The sequence below is a fragment of the Thalassophryne amazonica genome, chromosome 16, assembly GCF_902500255.1.
Source record: "Thalassophryne amazonica chromosome 16, fThaAma1.1, whole genome shotgun sequence".
NCBI classification, from domain to species: Eukaryota; Metazoa; Chordata; class Actinopteri; order Batrachoidiformes; family Batrachoididae; genus Thalassophryne; species Thalassophryne amazonica.
Window position 1 is genome coordinate 44,354,408 of NC_047118.1, and position 19,040 is coordinate 44,373,447.

The 19,040-nt window shown below is 42.4% G+C and overlaps 1 protein-coding gene across 9 annotated transcripts in view; it reads right to left on the reverse strand.

Annotated features, from left to right (window-relative positions):
• The window catches only part of ep300b (E1A binding protein p300 b), a 106,253-nt gene that overhangs the window by 49,084 nt on the left and 38,129 nt on the right, over nucleotides 1-19,040 (reverse strand). For 7 of the 9 annotated variants that reach the window (XM_034189609.1, XM_034189606.1, XM_034189605.1 and 4 more), the window contains exons 3-11: nucleotides 12,065-12,244; nucleotides 10,484-10,522; nucleotides 2,840-3,146; nucleotides 2,300-2,413; nucleotides 1,817-2,059; nucleotides 1,389-1,494; nucleotides 1,090-1,218; nucleotides 798-915; nucleotides 453-636 (exon numbers count right to left, since the gene is read on the reverse strand). In XM_034189609.1, the coding sequence (XP_034045500.1) occupies nucleotides 453-636; nucleotides 798-915; nucleotides 1,090-1,218; nucleotides 1,389-1,494; nucleotides 1,817-2,059; nucleotides 2,300-2,413; nucleotides 2,840-3,146; nucleotides 10,484-10,522; nucleotides 12,065-12,244 (1,420 nt within the window). The remainder of the gene's footprint in view (nucleotides 1-452; nucleotides 637-797; nucleotides 916-1,089; nucleotides 1,219-1,388; nucleotides 1,495-1,816; nucleotides 2,060-2,299; nucleotides 2,414-2,839; nucleotides 3,147-10,483; nucleotides 10,523-12,064; nucleotides 12,245-19,040) is intronic. The other 2 variants (XM_034189612.1, XM_034189608.1) reach the window with 1 other exon arrangement.

Here is a 19,040-nt window from a genome sequence, read left to right on the forward strand (position 1 = left end):
TGGCAAGTGCTGATGCTGAAGGGCTTTCACAACCAGTTCTATTTGAAAATGAAAAAAATCAAAAGTGCTATTTAGAAGTATTTTGCATACAAGGCAAACGATCAGTGAAAGTCTAATAACGTCAATAAACAATCCTACAGAGTGGTTCCGACAAAGCAAAGTAGCACAGCAAATTAGAAGAAGCATCTGGAGCCTATACATGGTCACGAAGCAAAGCATTTAAAGCCTATACATGGTCATAATTTAGTGCCCTGGTGAATGATTACTATTCAAGAAATTATAGTGAGTTTATGGCTACATACTATGACTGTGTGCTTAACCCATGGATGTCTTCCAGTTATTGTTTTTCCTTGTCATAATTCCCAAGCAAACAACTGGAGTATGTTTAAGGCCTTTCAATCTCTGTCTCTCTACACACAAGTGCGCAAATTGGGCGGAAAATGTTTACTCACTTAGCGGTTGCCCAGGGGCTATGGGTGGTTGTCCCATGCTGGGAGGCCCCTGTGGTAGACCTGAGGTGGCCATGCTGGGTTGGCCGGGCATCATGCCCTGCTTCTGGAGTCGTGTCCTCCTCTTTTCCTCAAGCTCTTTCTGAATCTTATAGATCTTCTCTGCCAGCAAGTGGTAATACTCCGCCTGACAAGGAAACAGTCGACAGTGTGAGAGAGAATACAAAAAGAACACAATCTGAAGCACATCCCATCGAGCAATTAAAGTATAAATTCTCTGATCCTTGAACTGGAAATTCATAACTATGCCACCAAACATCATGCTCTGATCAAGTAGTAGCTCCTTACCCTACTGTTGGCTGACTCGTACATGTCACCCTCTACTTTACGAGCATAAGCCACCAGATTTTCCATCCGCCGATCTTTCAATGCAGCTGGGTCAGGAGTGGGAAAGATGGCCTGGACACTGTTTTCACACACACAAACAAAAACAATAAGGCCACACTCAGCTTTCTCTAATATCAGAAACATCCTTGTAAGACAGAGGCACCCAACCAACAACGGCGAAGGTTATTTTATAATTCCCTGCACACAGGGACATGTTCATTTGGTGCAAAAAGTTAATAAAGATCAGACTCACAGCTTGTGCACAAGGTGGTTTCGGAGGTCCTGTGTGATGTCTTCATGCCAAGACTTCCTCAGGCCCGCAGTGGAAGGAGGCATTGCTGTAGGAATGGAGCCCAGGTTGCCTACACCATCATTCATCAAACTAGAGCAGAAAAATAAATTAATTAATTCATGAATTAAAAAGTGGAAACAGCTGAACTGAGATATTTCTGGCAGCTAATTGTAAAAGTTTTGCAAATATTAAGTGACAGAGCATCCACTGAATGACTGGCATGTCTCAGAAAATGGTACATATATACAAGGCTGCTTTACCTCTGTGCATTCATGCTGTTGTGCAACATGGTGTCTGGCAGAAGAGAGGACTGCTGGTTAGGGGGCTGCATGCCCATGTTACCATTCACTCCCATAGAATTTCCACCTGAGGAGAGGTTCATACTAAAAAATTAGTTCTGGAGTAAGTTGCAGCCACAAACGGTACCAGATTTAACTTCTCTAATCATTTTAAAAGTAAAGGACTACATAGATTAAACTTTTGATGGAGATTTTGAATATTAGTAGGACTGAAACATAATTACAAAGTAAATGTATCCACTTAAATTCACTGACTCTTACTCAGATCTTAGATTGACTCCCCAACTCCACATATGTTGGTAAATGCTGAAATAACTTTCAAACCTTTGGAAAACCAGCAGTTAAACCTATAATGTGACTGCCTAATAGCCCCTGTGCAACACACTCACCCATGGAGGTTAGCGCCCTCATGCCAGGCTGCCCCTGCAGTGCTTGGTTTGGCATGTTGGCCTGTAGAGGTTGTTGTGGCATCTGGTTGCCCTGGTAGGTAAGGCCAAGGGCATCGTAGGCTCTCTCTATGGAGCTGGGGTCAATCTGGTTTGGTGGATTCAAATTTGGACTGTTTGATGGCCCACCTGGCACCCCAGATCCTAAAGAGTTCACCAAACCCACACCTGTGCCACTAATGAGAGCTGTAGGGACATAAAAAAGACTGATGGCTTTCTATCCCAAAAAGATAACGAAGTACTAAAGATGAGTATCTATGGATTTGGCTAGCTAGTGTGAAGTGCTTTGTGCACTTAAAAGCTTAGCTGACAGGATTCAGAATCATTGACACGCTGATGAACAGTGTGTAATAATTCAATAAAGAATGCCATGATGAGGCATTCTGCTCAGACACACAGAGACCTGTACAAGTGAAGAACACTCACACTGCTGGTTCCTCTTGTCTCCTGCATTTTTTAGCGGCAGGCAAACAGGACAATCGTGTCTTGTGCAATTCTTCCAGTGAGAAATAATCTGCCTGGATGAGGCACAGTGTGCCACTGGAGGACAAGAAAGAGAAGTAGAGAAAGTTAGAGAGAAATAGGGCAATCCAGGGGGAAAGAGAGGCAACAAAAAATGGTGTCAAGATGGCAGGAGATGTATGACAATGAGAAAATGTAATCAAATTGGAGAGACAGGAGGTACACTGTAAACATAATAGGAAACATTCAGTGCAATAAGACTTTCTCAGATGGACAATTGGTGAATGCAGGATGAAGGAAGAAAAAAATTACAGAGCAGAGTTAAGGAAGAATAACTAATTTTCAACAGACTGGCAGGCAAACCAGCAGAGTTACCAAGACCACACAAGAACAAAACAAAAAAAATAACTGCTGCAGAAACAGAGCAACTCTAAACAGTGACAGCCATTCAGAAAAGAAACCATACTCAAAACACTTGCAATCAGGATAACCCAGAAGACTTACCCTGGCAAGATTTGCCAGCCTGGCAGTGAGTCATGTGGTTGAGCACATTCTTCATCGTTCGGCAGTGGGGCAGGTTGCACTGCCGCACTTCCCCATTAGCTTGCTCCCTACGCTGGCACTTATGTGCGTGGAGCAAGAGCACCAGCTGCTGTTGAATCAGTTTCCGTTTCTCAGGGTCTGCTGTAGGGGGTGCTGCACTGGGACCTGTCCCGAGAGTGCCAAGCCCAACCTGGGCCCCTCCTACTGCTCCTGCTGCTCCGCCCACTGACACACTGCCAACCGTTGCAGGCTGCTGCTGCTGAGAGGCCTGAGAACAGAGTTGAAGGATGCGAGAAGCATTTTTCAACACTTTCAATGCACATCAGAAGCAGCATGTGAACGTGTCCTTCTACTAGGGCTCGAGATTGGTTTTCAAAACTCAATACATTGAACGTCCGATACTCGATATGTATCACAATATTGCTACATTTATGTGCTTAATACTGCTTATATAAATTTTATTTAAATGTATTCATTAATTATAGAACCTTTATGGACAGCGCATCTGAAAATTATTCACAGTGCTTCACCTTTTCCACATTTTGTTATGCTACAGCCTTATTCCAGAATGGATTAAATTCATTTGCCCCCCCCCCTCGAACGTCTACACACAATGACAATAATGACAAGAGTTTTGCAAATTTATTAAGAATTTAAAAAAACCCACACGTACATAAGTATTCACAGCATTTGCCATGAAGCTCAAAACTGAGCTCAGGTGCATCCTGTTTCCACTGATCATCCTTGAGAAGTTTCTACAGCTTAACTGTAGTCCACCTGGGGTAAATTCAGTTGATTGGACATGATTTGGAAAGACACACACCTGTCTACATATGAGGTCCCACAGTTGGCAGTGCATGTCAGAGCATAAACCAAGCACGAAGTCAAAGAGATTGTCTCTAGACCTCCGAGACTGGATTGTCTCAAGGCACAAATCTGGGGAAGGATACAGAAACATTTCTGCTGCTTTGAAGGTCCCAATGAGCACAGTGGTCTCCATCATCCTTAAATGGAAGAAGTTTGGATCTACTAGGACTCTTTCGAGAACTGGCTGCATGTCTAAACTGAGCGCGCAGGGGAGAAGGACCTTAATCAGGGAGGTGACCAGTAACCCGATGGTCACTCTTTCAGAGCTATAACATTCCTTTGTTGAAAGAGGCGAACATTCCAGAAGCACAACCACCTTTGCAGCAATCCACCAATCAGGCCTGTATGGTAGAATATCCAGATGGAAGCGTCTCCTTAGTAAAAGGCACATGTCAGCCCACCTGGAGTTTGCCAAAAGGCACCTGAAGGACTCTCAGACCATGAGAAACAAAATTCTCTGGCCTGATGAGACAAACATTTAACTCTTTGGTGTGAATGGCAGGCATCATGTTTGGAGGAAACCAGGCGCCATTCCTATAGTGAAGCATGGTGGTGGCAGCATCATGCTGTGGGGATGTTTTTTCCAGCAGCAGGAACTGGGAGACTAGTCAGGATTGAGGGACAGATGAATGCAATCATGTACAGAGATATCCTGGATGAAAACCTGCTCCAGAGTGCTCTTGACCTCAGACGGACGACAGATCATCTTTCAGCAGGGCAATGACCCTAAGCAGTGGCTTCAGGACATCTCTGTGAATGTCCTTGAGTGACCCAGCCAGAGCCTAGACCAGAATCTAATTGAACATCTCTGGAGACATCTGAAAATGGCTGTGCACCAATGCTCCTCATTCAACCTGATGGAGCCACATTAATTTTGTATCTAATGATACATTTTCAGCATCTCTTCAAAATCTCAAAAGAAGTGCACATTTAAATGATCCTAGATTCAACCTTTCATTTGAACGGTCAATGATAATGTTGAAATAACAGAATATGACATGGAAGTAGGACCTGGAATGATTTCCCTTTTAACTGTAAATCAAATTATGCATTAACTCAGAACAATTAAACTACATGAAATTCATGAAGACAGAAGAGACTGTGAAAGCATTTCAAAAACCGCAGCTAAAGCTTGTACAATATTTTGAAAATCGTGGTCAAATATCAATAATATGCCTTCTAATAAAAAGTCACATATTCTTGTGTAAATTACTGTAAATCCATTCAAAGCCAGTCTTTTTTTTCCAATGAAAGAAAGTCTAGATTAATAATAATAAAAAAAAGGTCAGATAATCTTGTCTGAAATCCTGTTTGAACAGCACAATGTTTATTTTCCAGGGAGAGAAAAATTCATACCATGTTTCCTGAGGGCACAAGATGCAGTTCTCTTTTCTCGTTTCTTTAATCTTTCGGATGTGTTCGTGGACGAAGACGACGAAGAAGAGGAGGAGAATGCTTCCACAAACAGCGGGAGAAGAAGAAAACTAGAAGGGTGGAAATGAGAGTGGGGACTTTGAATGTCGGTAGTATGACTGGTAAAGGGAGAGAGCTGGCTGATATGGTGGAGAGGAGAAAGGTAGACATATTATGTGTGCAAGAGACCAAGTGGAAGGGAAGTAAGAGCAGGAGCATCGGCCATGGGTACAAGTTGTTGTACCATGGTGAGGACAGGAAGAGAAATGGTGTTGGGGTCATTTTAAAGGAAGAGTATGTTAAAAGTGTGTTGGAGGTTAAACGAGCGTCTGACAGGGTGATGAGTGTGAAGTTCGAAATTGAAGGGTTGATGATGAATATCATCCGTGCATATGCCCCACAGGTAGGTTGTGAGATGAAGGACAAAGAAGATTTCTGGAATGTGTTAGATGAGGTGGTGGAGAGTGTGCCCAAGCATGAAAGAGTGGTGATAGGAGTGGACTTCAATGGGCATGTTGGTGAAGGGAACAGAGGTGATGAGGAAGTAATGGGTAGATATGGTATCAAGGATAGGAATGGGGGAGGACAGATAGTAGTTGATTTTGCAAAAAGGATGGAAATCGCTGTGGTGAATACCTACTTTAAAAAAAGGGAGGAGCACAGGGTAACATATAAGAGTGGAGGAAGGTGCACACAGGTGGACTACATTCTTTATAGGAGCTGCAAGCTAAAATAAATCAGAGACTGTAAGGTGGTGGCAGGAGAGAGTGTCACTAGACAGCATAGGATGGTTGTTTGTAAGATGACTTTAGAGGTAAAGAAGAAGAGACTGAGTGCTCAACAAAGGATCAGATGGTGGAAGCTGAAGGAGGAAGACTGTTGTGTGAAATTTAGCGAGCAGGTGAGAGAAGCACTGGTTGGAGGGGAAGCAATTTTGGACAACTGGAAAAGTACTGCAGAGGTGGTGAGGGAGACAGCTAGGACAGTACTGGGTATGACATCTGGACAGTGGAAGGAAGACAAGGAGACTTGGTGGTGGAATGAAGAGGTCCAGGAAAGCATAAGGAGAAAGAGGTTGGCGAAATAGTTTTGGGATAGTCGGAGAGATGAAGAAAGTAGACAGGAGTACAAGGAGATGCGGCGTAAGGCGAAAAGAGAAGTGGCAAAAGCAAAGGAAAAGGCATATTGCGAGCTGTCCAAGAAGTTGAATACTAAGGAAGGAGAAAAGGACTTGTACCGATTGGCCAGCCAGAGGGACAGAGCTGGAAAGGATGTGCAGCAGGTTAGGGTGGTAAAAGATGCACATGGTAATGTGCTGACAAGTGAGGAGTGTGTGCTGAGAAGGTGGAGGGAATATTTTGAAGAGCTGATGAATAAAGAAAATGAGCGAGAGAAAAGGCTGGATGATGTGGTGAGAGTAAATCAGGAAGTACAAGAGATTAGCAAGGAAGAAGTGAGGGCTGCTATGAAGAGGATGAAGAGTGGAAAGGCAGTTGGTCCAGATGACATTCTAGTGAAGGCATGGAAATGTCTAGGAGAGATGGCAGTAGAGTTTCTAACCAGATTGTTTAATAAAACCTTGGAAAGTGAGAGGATGCCTGAGGAGTGGAGACGAAGTGTGCTGGTTCCTATTTTCAAGAACAAGGGTGATGTGCAGAGCTGCAGTAACTACAGAGGCATAAAGCTGATCAGCCACAGCATGAAGTTATGGGAAAGAGTAGTAGAAGCTAGGCTTAGAAAACAGGTGAAGATCTGTGAGCAGCAATATGGTTTCATGCCGAGAAAGAGCACTACAGATGCAATGTTTGCTCTGAGAATACTGTTGGAGAAGTACAGAGAAGGCCAGAAAGAGTTACATTGTGTGTTTGTGGACTTAGAAAAAGCTTATGATAGGGTGCCAAGAGAAGAGTTGTGGTATTGTATGAGGAAGTCTGGAGTGGCAGAGAAGTATGTTAGGGTAGTGCAGGACATGTACAAAAATAGTGTGACAGCGGTGAGATGCACAGTCGGAATGACAGACTCATTCAAGGTGGAGGTGGGATTACACCAAGGATCAGCTCTGAGTCCTTTCTTGTTTGCAGTGGTGATGGACAGGTTGATGGATGAGATCAGACAGGAGTCCCCATGGACTATGATGTTTGCAGATGACATTGTGATCTGTAGTGAGAGTAGAGAGCAAGTTGAGTCTAGTTTGGAGAAGTGGAGATATGCTTTGGAGAGAAAGGGAATGAAAGTCAGTAGAAGCAAGACTGAGTACATGTGTGTGAATGGGAGGGAGCCCAGTAGAATAGTGCAGTTACAAGGAGTAAAAGTGATGAAAGTAGATTAGTTTAAATATTTGAGGTCAACTGTTCAAAGTAATGGAGAGTGTAGTAAAGAGGTGAAGAAGAGAGTGCAGGCAAGGTGGAGTGGGTGGAGAAAGGTGGCAGGAGTGATTTGTGATCGAAGAATATCAGCAAGAGTGAAGGGGAAAGTTTACAAAACAGTAGTGAGACCAGCTATGTTGTACGGCTTAACTAACAAAAAGGCAGGAGGCAGAGCTGGAAGTGGCAGAGCTGAAGATGTTGAGATTCCCTTTGGGAGTTTCAAGAATGGACAAGATTAGGAATGAACATATCACAGGGACAGCTCAGGTGGGACGGGTTGGAGACAAAGTCAGAGAGGCCAGATTGAGATGGTTTGGACATGTGCAGAGGAGGGACCCAGGGTATATAGGGAAAAAGATGCTGAGGATGGAGCCACCAGGCAGGAGGAGAAGAGAGAGGCCAAAGAGGAGGTTTATGGATGTGCTGAGGGAGGACATGCAGGTGGTTGGTGTGACAGAGGAAGATACAGAGGACAGGGTGAGATAGAAACGATTGATCTGCTGTGGCGACCCCTAACAGGAACAGCCGACAGACAAAAAAGAAGAAGAAGGATGTGTGCGTGAATTTAGTTCAAGCCAGCGCCATTCCATGGATTTAAAAAGTTGATGGCTCTAAAAGTATCCTATGTCCACATGCTACGTTTAGCAGCAGTCACACAGAGTCACCTTAGCAACCAACCAGTCCCGCTTTATGAGAACTGTTGTAACAGCCATGCTTTGAGTAAGGCATTTTTCTCCGTGGACTTCCACAGATACTGATCTGTATAACAGATAGAGATCAGTGTCCGCGGATTTATAAAAACTTGCACGATGGCGTAAAAAAAAGAACGCTTTGCGATAGGCATTTTAAAAACTCAGTGACGATCACAGAGTAAAACTTTAACACCCCTCCACCTCCTCTCCATGATGAAATCCGCGGAATTCCTTGGATCCGCGGAGTTTTCACAACCCTGCTTATGTACATGTGATTTCTTTCATTTTTATTTTAAATAAATTTGCAAAAATAATAATAATAATAAAAAACTTCTTTCATGTTGTCATTGTGGGATGTTGTGAGTACAGTTTTTGGGGAAAAAAAATTTACTCCATTTTGGAATAAGGCTGTCACATAACAAAATGTAGAAAAAGTGACAATGTCAATACTTTCCAGGTGCACTGTATGTTTGATAAGATTACTAACCCCAAGAGCAGTCAAAATTTTCATATTTATGTCTTCCCGAACTGACCTGATTTAAAAGCTAGAACCCTAAACTGACCCAACTTTGCACAAGAGAGACTGCTTGTTTTTGTTTTTTGTTTTTTAAAGCTAGTGCTTCACATGCCACTTTAGTTATGCAGAAAAGTTAAATTAACTAAATATATTTTTAAATAGGCAATCAATTCCACTTAGTGGAGAACTGTAGTAAAACCTAGGCCCAGACTAATACGGATTAAATACTTTAAGTGTTAAAAATATTGTTATTGTTGCAGTAAAACTCGCCTAAACCGTCACTGTATAAACTGGATATTTGCACTCACCGGACAAAAGCAAAAGTCCCCATGCTTTTGCATGGTTTTCCATGCAATAAACCTCGTATATAATGGATTTTGTATAACAGATTCCCACTCACATTGGACAAAACGTCCCACCCTATCGTAATGAATTTCCATTAAAAACCCTTCGCATGTACTAAACAGAGCAGTATGGACGTGCCCAGTAACAGCGGTACAAATAAATTTCAGCACTGTCACTTGCCAAGTCGAGGAAAGTGGGTACCGTATTTCCATAATTAAAAATCAGCCACTTATTTTTTTTCAAACCATGCTCAGTTAACAGGAGGCAGGGCTTTAGGATTTTAAGGTACCACTATGCAGCTGACTTTCGACCAATTGTAATCTTTTTAATGCACATAATGTCCAGTGCTTATTTAAGGCAGACGTTTATTTTTTCCAGGCGAAGTTTTGACCTGGCCATTAAATGAGGCAGGTCCTGAATCAAGATCAGGCTTTTAATCAAGGAAATACTTAAGTCTAATTGGTGCTGGGAATTCCCTGTAGATTGTTTAGCACCTCCTGGCTGTAACTAATTTGTTACATACATAACGGATTTTGTCCCATTTATAGGTATAACGGATTTTGATTATTAGTGACAAAATTCGCTGGTCCACCTGAAGCCATTATATGCGAGTTTTACTGTAATTAGAATTATCCATCCATCCATTTTCTGTGCCCACTTACTCCAATTAAGGGTCACGAGGGGCTGGAGCCTAACCTAGCATTCATAGGCTATGAGGTGGGGTACACCCTGGACAGGAAGCCAATCTGCCACAGGGCCACATACAGACAGACAAATACATCCACAAACACTCCTACAGTCAATTTAAAGTTTCCAATTCACCTAACGTGCATGTCTTTGGATGTGGAAGAAAGCTGGAACCCACGCAAACACGGGGAGAACATGCAAACTCCACACAGGAAGGCCACAGGTGGGAACCGATCCCATGACCTTCTTGCAGTGAGGCAACAGTACTAACCACTAAGCCACTGCGCTGCGTTAATTATATTTAGTAATAGTAGTAGTCGTAGTAATAATAATAATAATAATGATGTGAAAAAATGCCTTCAAAAATGGACATTTACTCTAAGGGTATTGTGGGGGGCCATTTTGTCATCTTTCTATCTGGATAAGCCCTTGGTTTGCACAGTCTGTGTGAACTTGTGCATTTATGTGGAAAGCACGACCTGAATGACAGATAAGAAGGTTTTATCCGTGCTTTTATCTCGTGCCATCCTCAGTAACAGACTTTGGACATATTTGGGGGAAAAAAGCAAAGCACTAGTTTTTTCTCTTTGTCTTTTGCAAACTCGCCAAGGGTGTGCTTCTCTATATTTAGTTGCTATGGGCTTCATGCTAACACAGCCAGAGGATGCGCACAGACACTGAAAGAAAAGAAAAGCATTAATATGTTTATAAAACTCACCGAGGATGTGCTGCTCTTGTTCAGTGCGTTGTCACCGCGCTGTGAGACACAAACAGATGGGGCAAACTGTTTTTTCAACTCTGAGCTGCTGCAAAAACAGTGGAGTAACAGCTCGTCACATCCATCACTGATATATCGAAAATACGGGAACTGGGTTACAGTATGCATTTCATAGCAGTACTTTGATAATACCATGATCCCGTTTAGACCCCTATCTTCTACTGAAGGTGCATTTTCAGATTTGTGACTACACAGCATTCTACTCAAGCATCTGGGAGCTCTCTTTGTAAAATAACTTCATCACATTCCAAAAGCTAAACTTAACAAAACATGTGCAATAATTAATGATGACCAAAACTGCAATATGTATCCTCACAAGGAGCTAGCTACTATTTTTTTTTACTTTTCAATTCACAGAGTTGATTTGTACATATATCAATATATATACACAATGATATTGTTTTTATTCCACCTTTGTGTTTTTCCTGTTATTTGCACGATTGTGTTTTCTATATTTTGCTTTGTTATTTTTAAGAATCTTTGCGACTCGGAGAAAAGCAAAATTGTACTTAAACATGTGCAAAGGGCAAATAAACTTTATTCTATTCCACCTTTTTCAGTCACAGTCATCAACAGGCACAATGGGGCCCACCTGTATGACAGACACCAGGGGCCCGATTGACTAAAATCCCCTATGACTGCTACATCGCGTGGGTCTTACAAACCTTTGCACGATGAGTTTATGCGGGTGATTTACTAAGAATAATTGCACTTGACAGCAGGTGGTAACATGATGTACAAAGTATGTAAATGAGGATTTTGAGTGTATTAATAACCATATACACAAAATAACAAATATTCTGTTGTTTTCAATGAGAGCTTGATGGGAAAATTCCACCACTTCTGAGCCTGGCAGCCACGTACCATGATAGCACTTGCCTTCACAAGTAAAAATAAACTTTTGCCACTTACCACAGTGACAAGGACAAACTGGATTTTATTTTTAATAAGGAAAAAAGGACAGCAAGAGACAGATTATTTAAGTGCAGAGAGTCATCTGGTTTTAAAGATGGAAACACAAATAATTTGGGTGATATTACAGAAAGGAATTAATCTATAAGCTTACAAAAAGTTAACTTCTTAAGTTGCCATTATAGCCCAGCGCTTCTTGTGCCGTGCAAAAAATTAAAACTCTGTTGTATCTTTCAATTAAGTAAATTATTGTCCATATTTTTGGCACTGAAAAATGACCACGTCCTCACCTGTCTGCCACTGCAGATGATAGAAATTCTGCTATAAAGGCCGCTGGGACAGTTCTTCTGCCACAGATGTGAATGCAGCATAACTGTAGCTAAACTTAATACTGTTTCTTTTCCAAACTGACATTTCTGTTTTGATGTTGTTCCGGAGGAGAAAGCATTTTCTCAATCACTGCAATGCTCCCATAATTATGCTTGTGTGGTTGTACTGCCACTACAATTGGAAATGAGTTTTGGAACTATTAGTTTTAATCATGAAAGACATAAAAAAAAGAAAAAGTATGAAACAATGTTAATTTGAACGGAAACTAATAAATCCTACCATTCCAGGTATGCTTTGCCCTGGTGGTGTCTTCTTGTCCATGCTGAACTGTGTGGCCAAATTGTTGGGCAGTCCTGACTTATTCTGGAGCTGTGGGCCCAGCCCTGCCCCAGGCAGTCCCTGTCCAGAAGACTGGTTGTATGGACAACCATATGGGTCCGTATTGGCCATCATATTCATCTAAAGATCAGGTTGAGATTTAACAAAAAGAAGATGGGAAGGAATAACACACACAAGCAAGATGGGAGAAGGAGAGAAAGCATAAACCACAAAGGTTTGAAAGCCGTTAGAGGACCTGATAACCACTTGGACACACATTACAGGTAAAAATAAAGGCAGGGTTACCACATATTATCAACTGAATTAATATGTTACAAAGAAATTAAAGATATTAGTGTTTTATAAACTATTAAATAAAATGTTAAAGTTCGACTGAAATAAGGGAGATATGACACAAATGTAGACTTCCAAATATCTGGAATGAATTTCTGCATGTATTTATTTTCTTTCATTGGCTAACTTCTCTGTACACATATGTTCTCCAAAATAAAATGACTAATGTTGGCGGGGTCTAAATGCCAACTCTGACGCATTTCAAACAAGGTAAGGGCCCATTCACACCAACACGTGAAGTGGCTGACGCTGGTTGACACAGATTCTCAAAAATCTCTGTGAAACGCCAGGGAAAGCTTGTTCCAAGGGTCCAAATTTCCTGTTATCTGTCTTCAATGCAAGGTCAACGTAGCTCAGCAGAAGGCGATGTGTGGCGCTGGTCCACTGGCTTAGTATTGGACGTAATTCAACATTCACCATCGGAGGGTGGGCGTTTCCTTCACATTTCTACTTATTTCTTCACGCCCAAGGGATCCAGAGGAGTTGGAGGATCCAGTCAAGCCTCTGATGTTGGCCTGCAGAGGCTGGCAGGGGGCAATGGAGCAGTAACGGTGTTCTAGTGAAGGTGATGTAGTGGTAGTGGAGCTCAACTCTTGCCGGCATTTTAGCATTAACGTTGAAGATTTTAAACATGTTGAAAAAATTTTTGGGACCACGACAAACATCAGTGTTGCTCGACTGATGCCGAATTAGTTCCTATGGAGTCTGGTGGACCTCAGCATTGGTCAATGGTAAGCAAGTTTTCACTCTCCGTCAGCAAATGCTGGGCTAATCGTCAGAATGTGAATGGACCAATTCGTCTGGTGGCAAATATTGCCTAATCAGTTGGTCTCTACTAGATTTGGGGCTCTGATGTAATGAGTGGACAATCCCTGAATGTGGGTGTGCATCGCTTCCAGGCGACGATCAGAAGATGAACAGATAATGCACGGACAAAACTAACATCTATCAGATGTCCACTGACAAGCCACAAACAAGTATAGAACAAAATGGTAAACATGCAATCACCAGGAAAGGTCTCCATCTGATATCCGCTTAAAGTTTTGAGCATGTACAAAACTGTCTGATGGACTCATTAGACATCAGCTGAAAAGGAACACATTTAACAAATGAGAAAAGGACTTGTACAGGACAGAAATAGACATAGATATCAAAATTTCATTACAATACAGAAAATCATCTCTCTCTCTCACACACACACACACACACACACACACACACACACACACACACACACACACACACACACACAAATAAATAAACTATGAAAACCCGCATACCCTCATATGATATTCTGGAACCAAACAAAGTTAAATATCTTTCAAAAAGAAATTATTTCATCAATTATTAAAATGGTTGATCAATATTTTTAAATCAAGCGATTTGATAATGACTACATTCATTATTTGCAGCTCTAGTTGACTGTTTTTATAGAACCACTACTTGTCAAATCACCAGATTTCATTATAACCCAAAACTACATTTTTCTGTGCAACATAAAGTAGCAAATTAAACCACGCAACTGCAACCTATCTATAAACCAAGATGCGTCTATGTGTGTGTGTGTGTGTGTGTAGCTTAGGGCTGCAGCTATTGATTATTTTTGTAATTGAGTATTCTATCGATTATTCTGGCGATTAATCGAGTAATCGGATAACGATAAGATAAACTTTATTGATCTCACAGAGGAGAAATTCACAAGTTACGTCAGCTCTTAAAAAACACACAAGATATGTGCAAGTAGAGGAAAATGTTCATTAAACAGCGTGTGCAAGGATAAGCAATAATAGTAATACTTGTGACAGTACAAGACATAAGAAAATGAGGTAGAAATAGAATATCGGAAAATTCAGATGGCTTTCAGGGACGATTTTATGTGGATTACACAGATTAAGGAGTGCTTCAGCCGGTTTAAAGACCGCCCACAGCGTCTGAGAGCGCAGCGCACTCCGAGCGCCGATCGACAGGCTGAAACAACCAGATCATTTCCAACGTGAAGGCTTTGTTGATACGGGACATCGTCTGACTTACACAACAATGGCAGAAGACGTGGACATCAGTACTTTTTCGGCACATTCCACTGTTACAGGAGTTTTTTTTCATGGAAAGAGGAGCGGAGGGATGCACCACCGTGCCGCTCATGGCGCGGCACAAAACCACCTCCATGTTGGTCTCACAGGACGGCTTTCAGACGGCTTTTCAGTCGTGTGACTATCCGAGAAATTGTGCAAGAGCTGGACATGCCCCAATATGTCCTGTGAGGCTTCATCACGCCGTTGCTTTGTGCCATGTGGCTCCTCCGCACGTCTGTCTCAATGTGCTGAAAAAGTGCAGATGTCCACGTCTTCCGCAATTCCTGTGCTAGTCAGACGACGTCCCGGATCAACAGAGCGTCCAGTTTGGAAATGAATGGCACATTCCACTGTTACAGGAGTTTTTGTCATGGAAAGAGGAGCGGAGGAATGCGCCACTGTGCCACTCATGCTGCGGCACAAAACCACCTCCGTGTTGGTCTGCATGGCGCAAAGCAACGCCGTGATGAAGCCTCAAAGGACATGTTGGGGCATGTCCAGCTCATGCACAATTTCTCGGATAGTCAGACGACTGAAAAGCCATCTGAAAGCCGTCCTGTGAGACCAACACGGAGGTGGTTTTGTGCCGCGCCATGAGCGGCATGGTGGCGCATCCCTCCACTCCTCTTTCCATGAAAAAAACTCCTGTAACAGTGGAATGTGCCGAAAAAGTACTGATGTCCACGTCTTCTGCCATTGTTGTGTAAGTCAGACGATGTCCCGGATCAACAAAGCCTTCACGTTGGAAATGATCTGGTTGTTTCACCCTGTCGATCGGCGCGCGCCGCGCTCTCAGACGCTGTGGGCGGTCTTTAAACCGGCTGGAGCACTCCTTAATCTGTGTAATCCCCATAAAATCGTCCCTGAAAGCCATCTGAATTTTCCGAATGGTGTCCACCTGGAGGTCTCTCACAGTTTCTGGAAAAATTTGATGCAGCAAAGCTCCAAATCGTTCAGACATTTTATTTGCAATAAAAATCCGACGAGAGGGGTGGACCACTGCTCACACAAAGCCTGCTCACAAGCGAATGACGCAACCGACAGGCGTGAAAAAACTCACGCATGCGCACGAAGGTTCAAGGTTGGCTGATGCAATCACACGTGATTCAAATCCATATGGTTTTTGAAAAAAATAAAAAGGTCGGATACTTTTCTAACAGACCTCGTATGTACACACACATACATATGTGTGTGCATATATATATATATATATATATATATATATATATATATATATTTCATTTATTTATTTAAAAGGGACAATACATACTAATGAACACAAAGTGTAAATATGTCAGATTATAGCCATGGGCTAATTTCCATCTGTAGTCCCTGACAGACTACAGGAATTAAACAATTTAGAGTAAAAACACATAAACATCACAGGAGCTTTACAATACAACAGACTACAATACATAGGGGTCACCAACTACTACAAGACATTGACTAGACAAAAGACGGGAAACAAAAGGACACTGACATGATCTGAGCATGAAGGTTAGCTTACACAAATTCAGTCAAAGGAGTACACACAGTTAGAAAACAAAAAAACTACGTGTACAATTCAATTAGAATAAGTTAATTAAAACTACAAGTCTAATTTCATACATTTATATATTTTAAGAACCATAACTTTAAGAACAATAATTTATAAAGTGCTGTAGTGCATTGCACATTCCCTACAGTTCGTCTTAGTTTCTACAATTGAGTTCATAATGCTCATATTTTTTATTTGATTTGAGCCACTCCTTTAAGTACTTTTGAAAGCTTTAAAACTTACAGCCCCTCTCACTGTAGTTGGCAAAGTGTTCCACTGGGCACTGCCTTTGTAGGACAGAACATTTTGTGCAAAAGCTGTTTTTTGCACAGACACTTCACAGTCCCCTCTACTCATACCCCTGGTGACTCTCGGACCAATTGTTCTATATTTAATATAATTTGCAAGAGGTGGAGGAGCCAAGCCATGTAAAATTTTATATATTCGACAAGCATTTTTAAATTTTATAAAATTTTCAAAACTAAATAAGTTATGCTTTGTTAAAATTTTGCAGTGATGATATGAAAATGGTCTTTTATTTAAAATTTTCAGTGCTCTTTTATAAAGTCTTTCAATCTGTTTTAAAATTGTCACACCTGTGAGAGACCAGCTGGTTATGCAGTAACCTACATGAGAAAAAAAAAAATTCATACAGTGTAAGAACATCATAGTCGCTTCATCTGTCATTGACCTCCTTATTTGGTTGAAGTTAAACACACTGTATTTGATTATTTTAGTTATCATGTTAATATGATTTTTAAAGGAGAGTGTAGAGTCCAGCAACGCTCCCAAATATTTGAATTCTTTAGCTAACTGCAGTTCATCTCCAATGTACACATTGGAGCACTCAATATTGGAAGCCTTTTTTGAAAAATACATACAGATAGTTTTCTGTATGTTTAATTTCAGACATGATCCGTTAAGCCAATTTGAAATATACTTTAGGGCTGATGTAAGAGTTTGAGCTGCTGCCTTAGGTGATCTTGCACTTGTGTAGATTACCGCATCATCAGCGTAAAGTTGTATGTCCACATCCTCACAAACACTTGGTAGGTCATTAATGAATAATGAAAATAAAATGAGCCCCAAGATAGATCCTTGGGGGACTCCTAGTGCACAGTCTAAGTAGGGGGATTTAATACCATTAACCACAGTGGCTTGTTTTCTATTTGATAAATAAGATGACATCCATTTTATGGCATGCTCAGAAAAGTTAAAAGATTGCAACTTTAATAAAATATTATGATTCACTAGATCAAATGCTTTACACAAATCTAAGAAAACTGCTCCTACACAATTGTTTTAATCCAATATAAATATATATACTTTACACACACACACACACACACACACACATATATATATATACACACACACACATGCATGTACATATGCACACACATACCTATACACCTATACATATACATATGCATATATATACTGTATAAACATGATTGGGATTAAAAAAGAGATAGGAGCATCTTATTTACAGTATGTGAAATGGAGTTTAGGTGTGGTAAGGTGACATTAGTGCAGGGATTTGTAAACGAGTTGTTATTGCACATGATTTGTGGACATAATATTGCACATGATTTGTGGACATATAATTGCATGTGGTTATTTCACAGTGTTATTGTACAGCCTGACAGCAGCAGGGAGGAATGACCTGCGGTATCGTTCCTTCTTGCACTGAGGGTGCCTCAGTCTGTCACTGAACGAGCTGTTCAGCTCCACTACAGTCCGGTGCAGAGGGTGAGAGGAGTTGTTCATGATGGATTTGAACTTGGTTAACACCCTCCTCTCATCCACCTCCTCCAGAGAGTCCAGAGGACAGACCAGGACAGAGCTGGCCTTCCTGACCAGCTTGTTCAGTCTCTTTCTCTCCCGCTCTCTGCTGCCCGGGGCCCAACAGACGACAGCACAGAGGAGAGCTGAGGCTACAACAGAGTCGTAGAAGGTCTTAAGCAGAGGCCTGCTCACTCAAAGGATCTCAGTCTCCTCAGGCGGTGGAGGTGACTCTGGCCTTTTTTGTACAGGGCGTCGGTGTTGTGAGTCCAGTCCAGTTTGCTGTTGAGGTGAACACCCAGGTATTTGAAACTGTCCACAGTCTTTATGTCCTGCCCCTGGATGTTCACCGGTGGGTGAGGTGGTGGTTTCCTCCTGAAGTTGATCACCATCTCCTTTGTCTTACTGGTGTTGAGACAAGTGGTTGCACTCACACCAGTCCACGAAGTCTGTGATAACCGACTGGTACTCCAGCTCATTCCCCTCAGACACGCGACCCACAATGGCGGAGTCATCAGAGAACTTCTGGAGGTGGCAGCTGTCCATGTTGTAGGTGAAATCTGAGGTGTAGAGGGTGAAGAGGAAAGGTGAGAGGACGGTGTCCTGGGGGGCCCCAGTGCTGCACCTTACCACCTCAGACTGACAGCCACTCAGCCGCACGTACTGCGGGCGGTCAGTGAGGTAGTCGATGGTCCAGGCGGCAAGGTGTCCATCCACATCTGCGTCTTCCAGCTTCCCCCGCAGCAGCGCCGGTCTGATGATGTTGAAAGCACTGGAGAAATCAAAGAACATGACTCTCACAGCGCTCCCGTCGGTTTCCAGGTGGGTGAGCACTCGCTGCAGTAGGTAGATGACAGCGTCATCTACCCCAATGTTGGGCCTGTAGGCGAATTGCAGTGGGTCCAGGATGTCGCTCACCACGGTGCGGAGGTGAGACAGGACGAGCCGTTCCATGGTCTTCATGAGGTGGGAGGTCAGGGCAACTGGTCTGTAGTGGGCCGGTTCCTTGGCGTGCGGTGTTTTTGGAACTAGGACCACACAGGAGGTCTTCCACAGGGTGAGGACCACCCCCAGGCTGAGGCTCATGTTGAAGATGTGGCTGAGGACCTCACAGAGCTCATCTGCACAGGTCCTCAGCAGCCTCAGGGAGATCCCATCAGGTCCTGCTGCTTTCCTTTGCTTCAGCCGC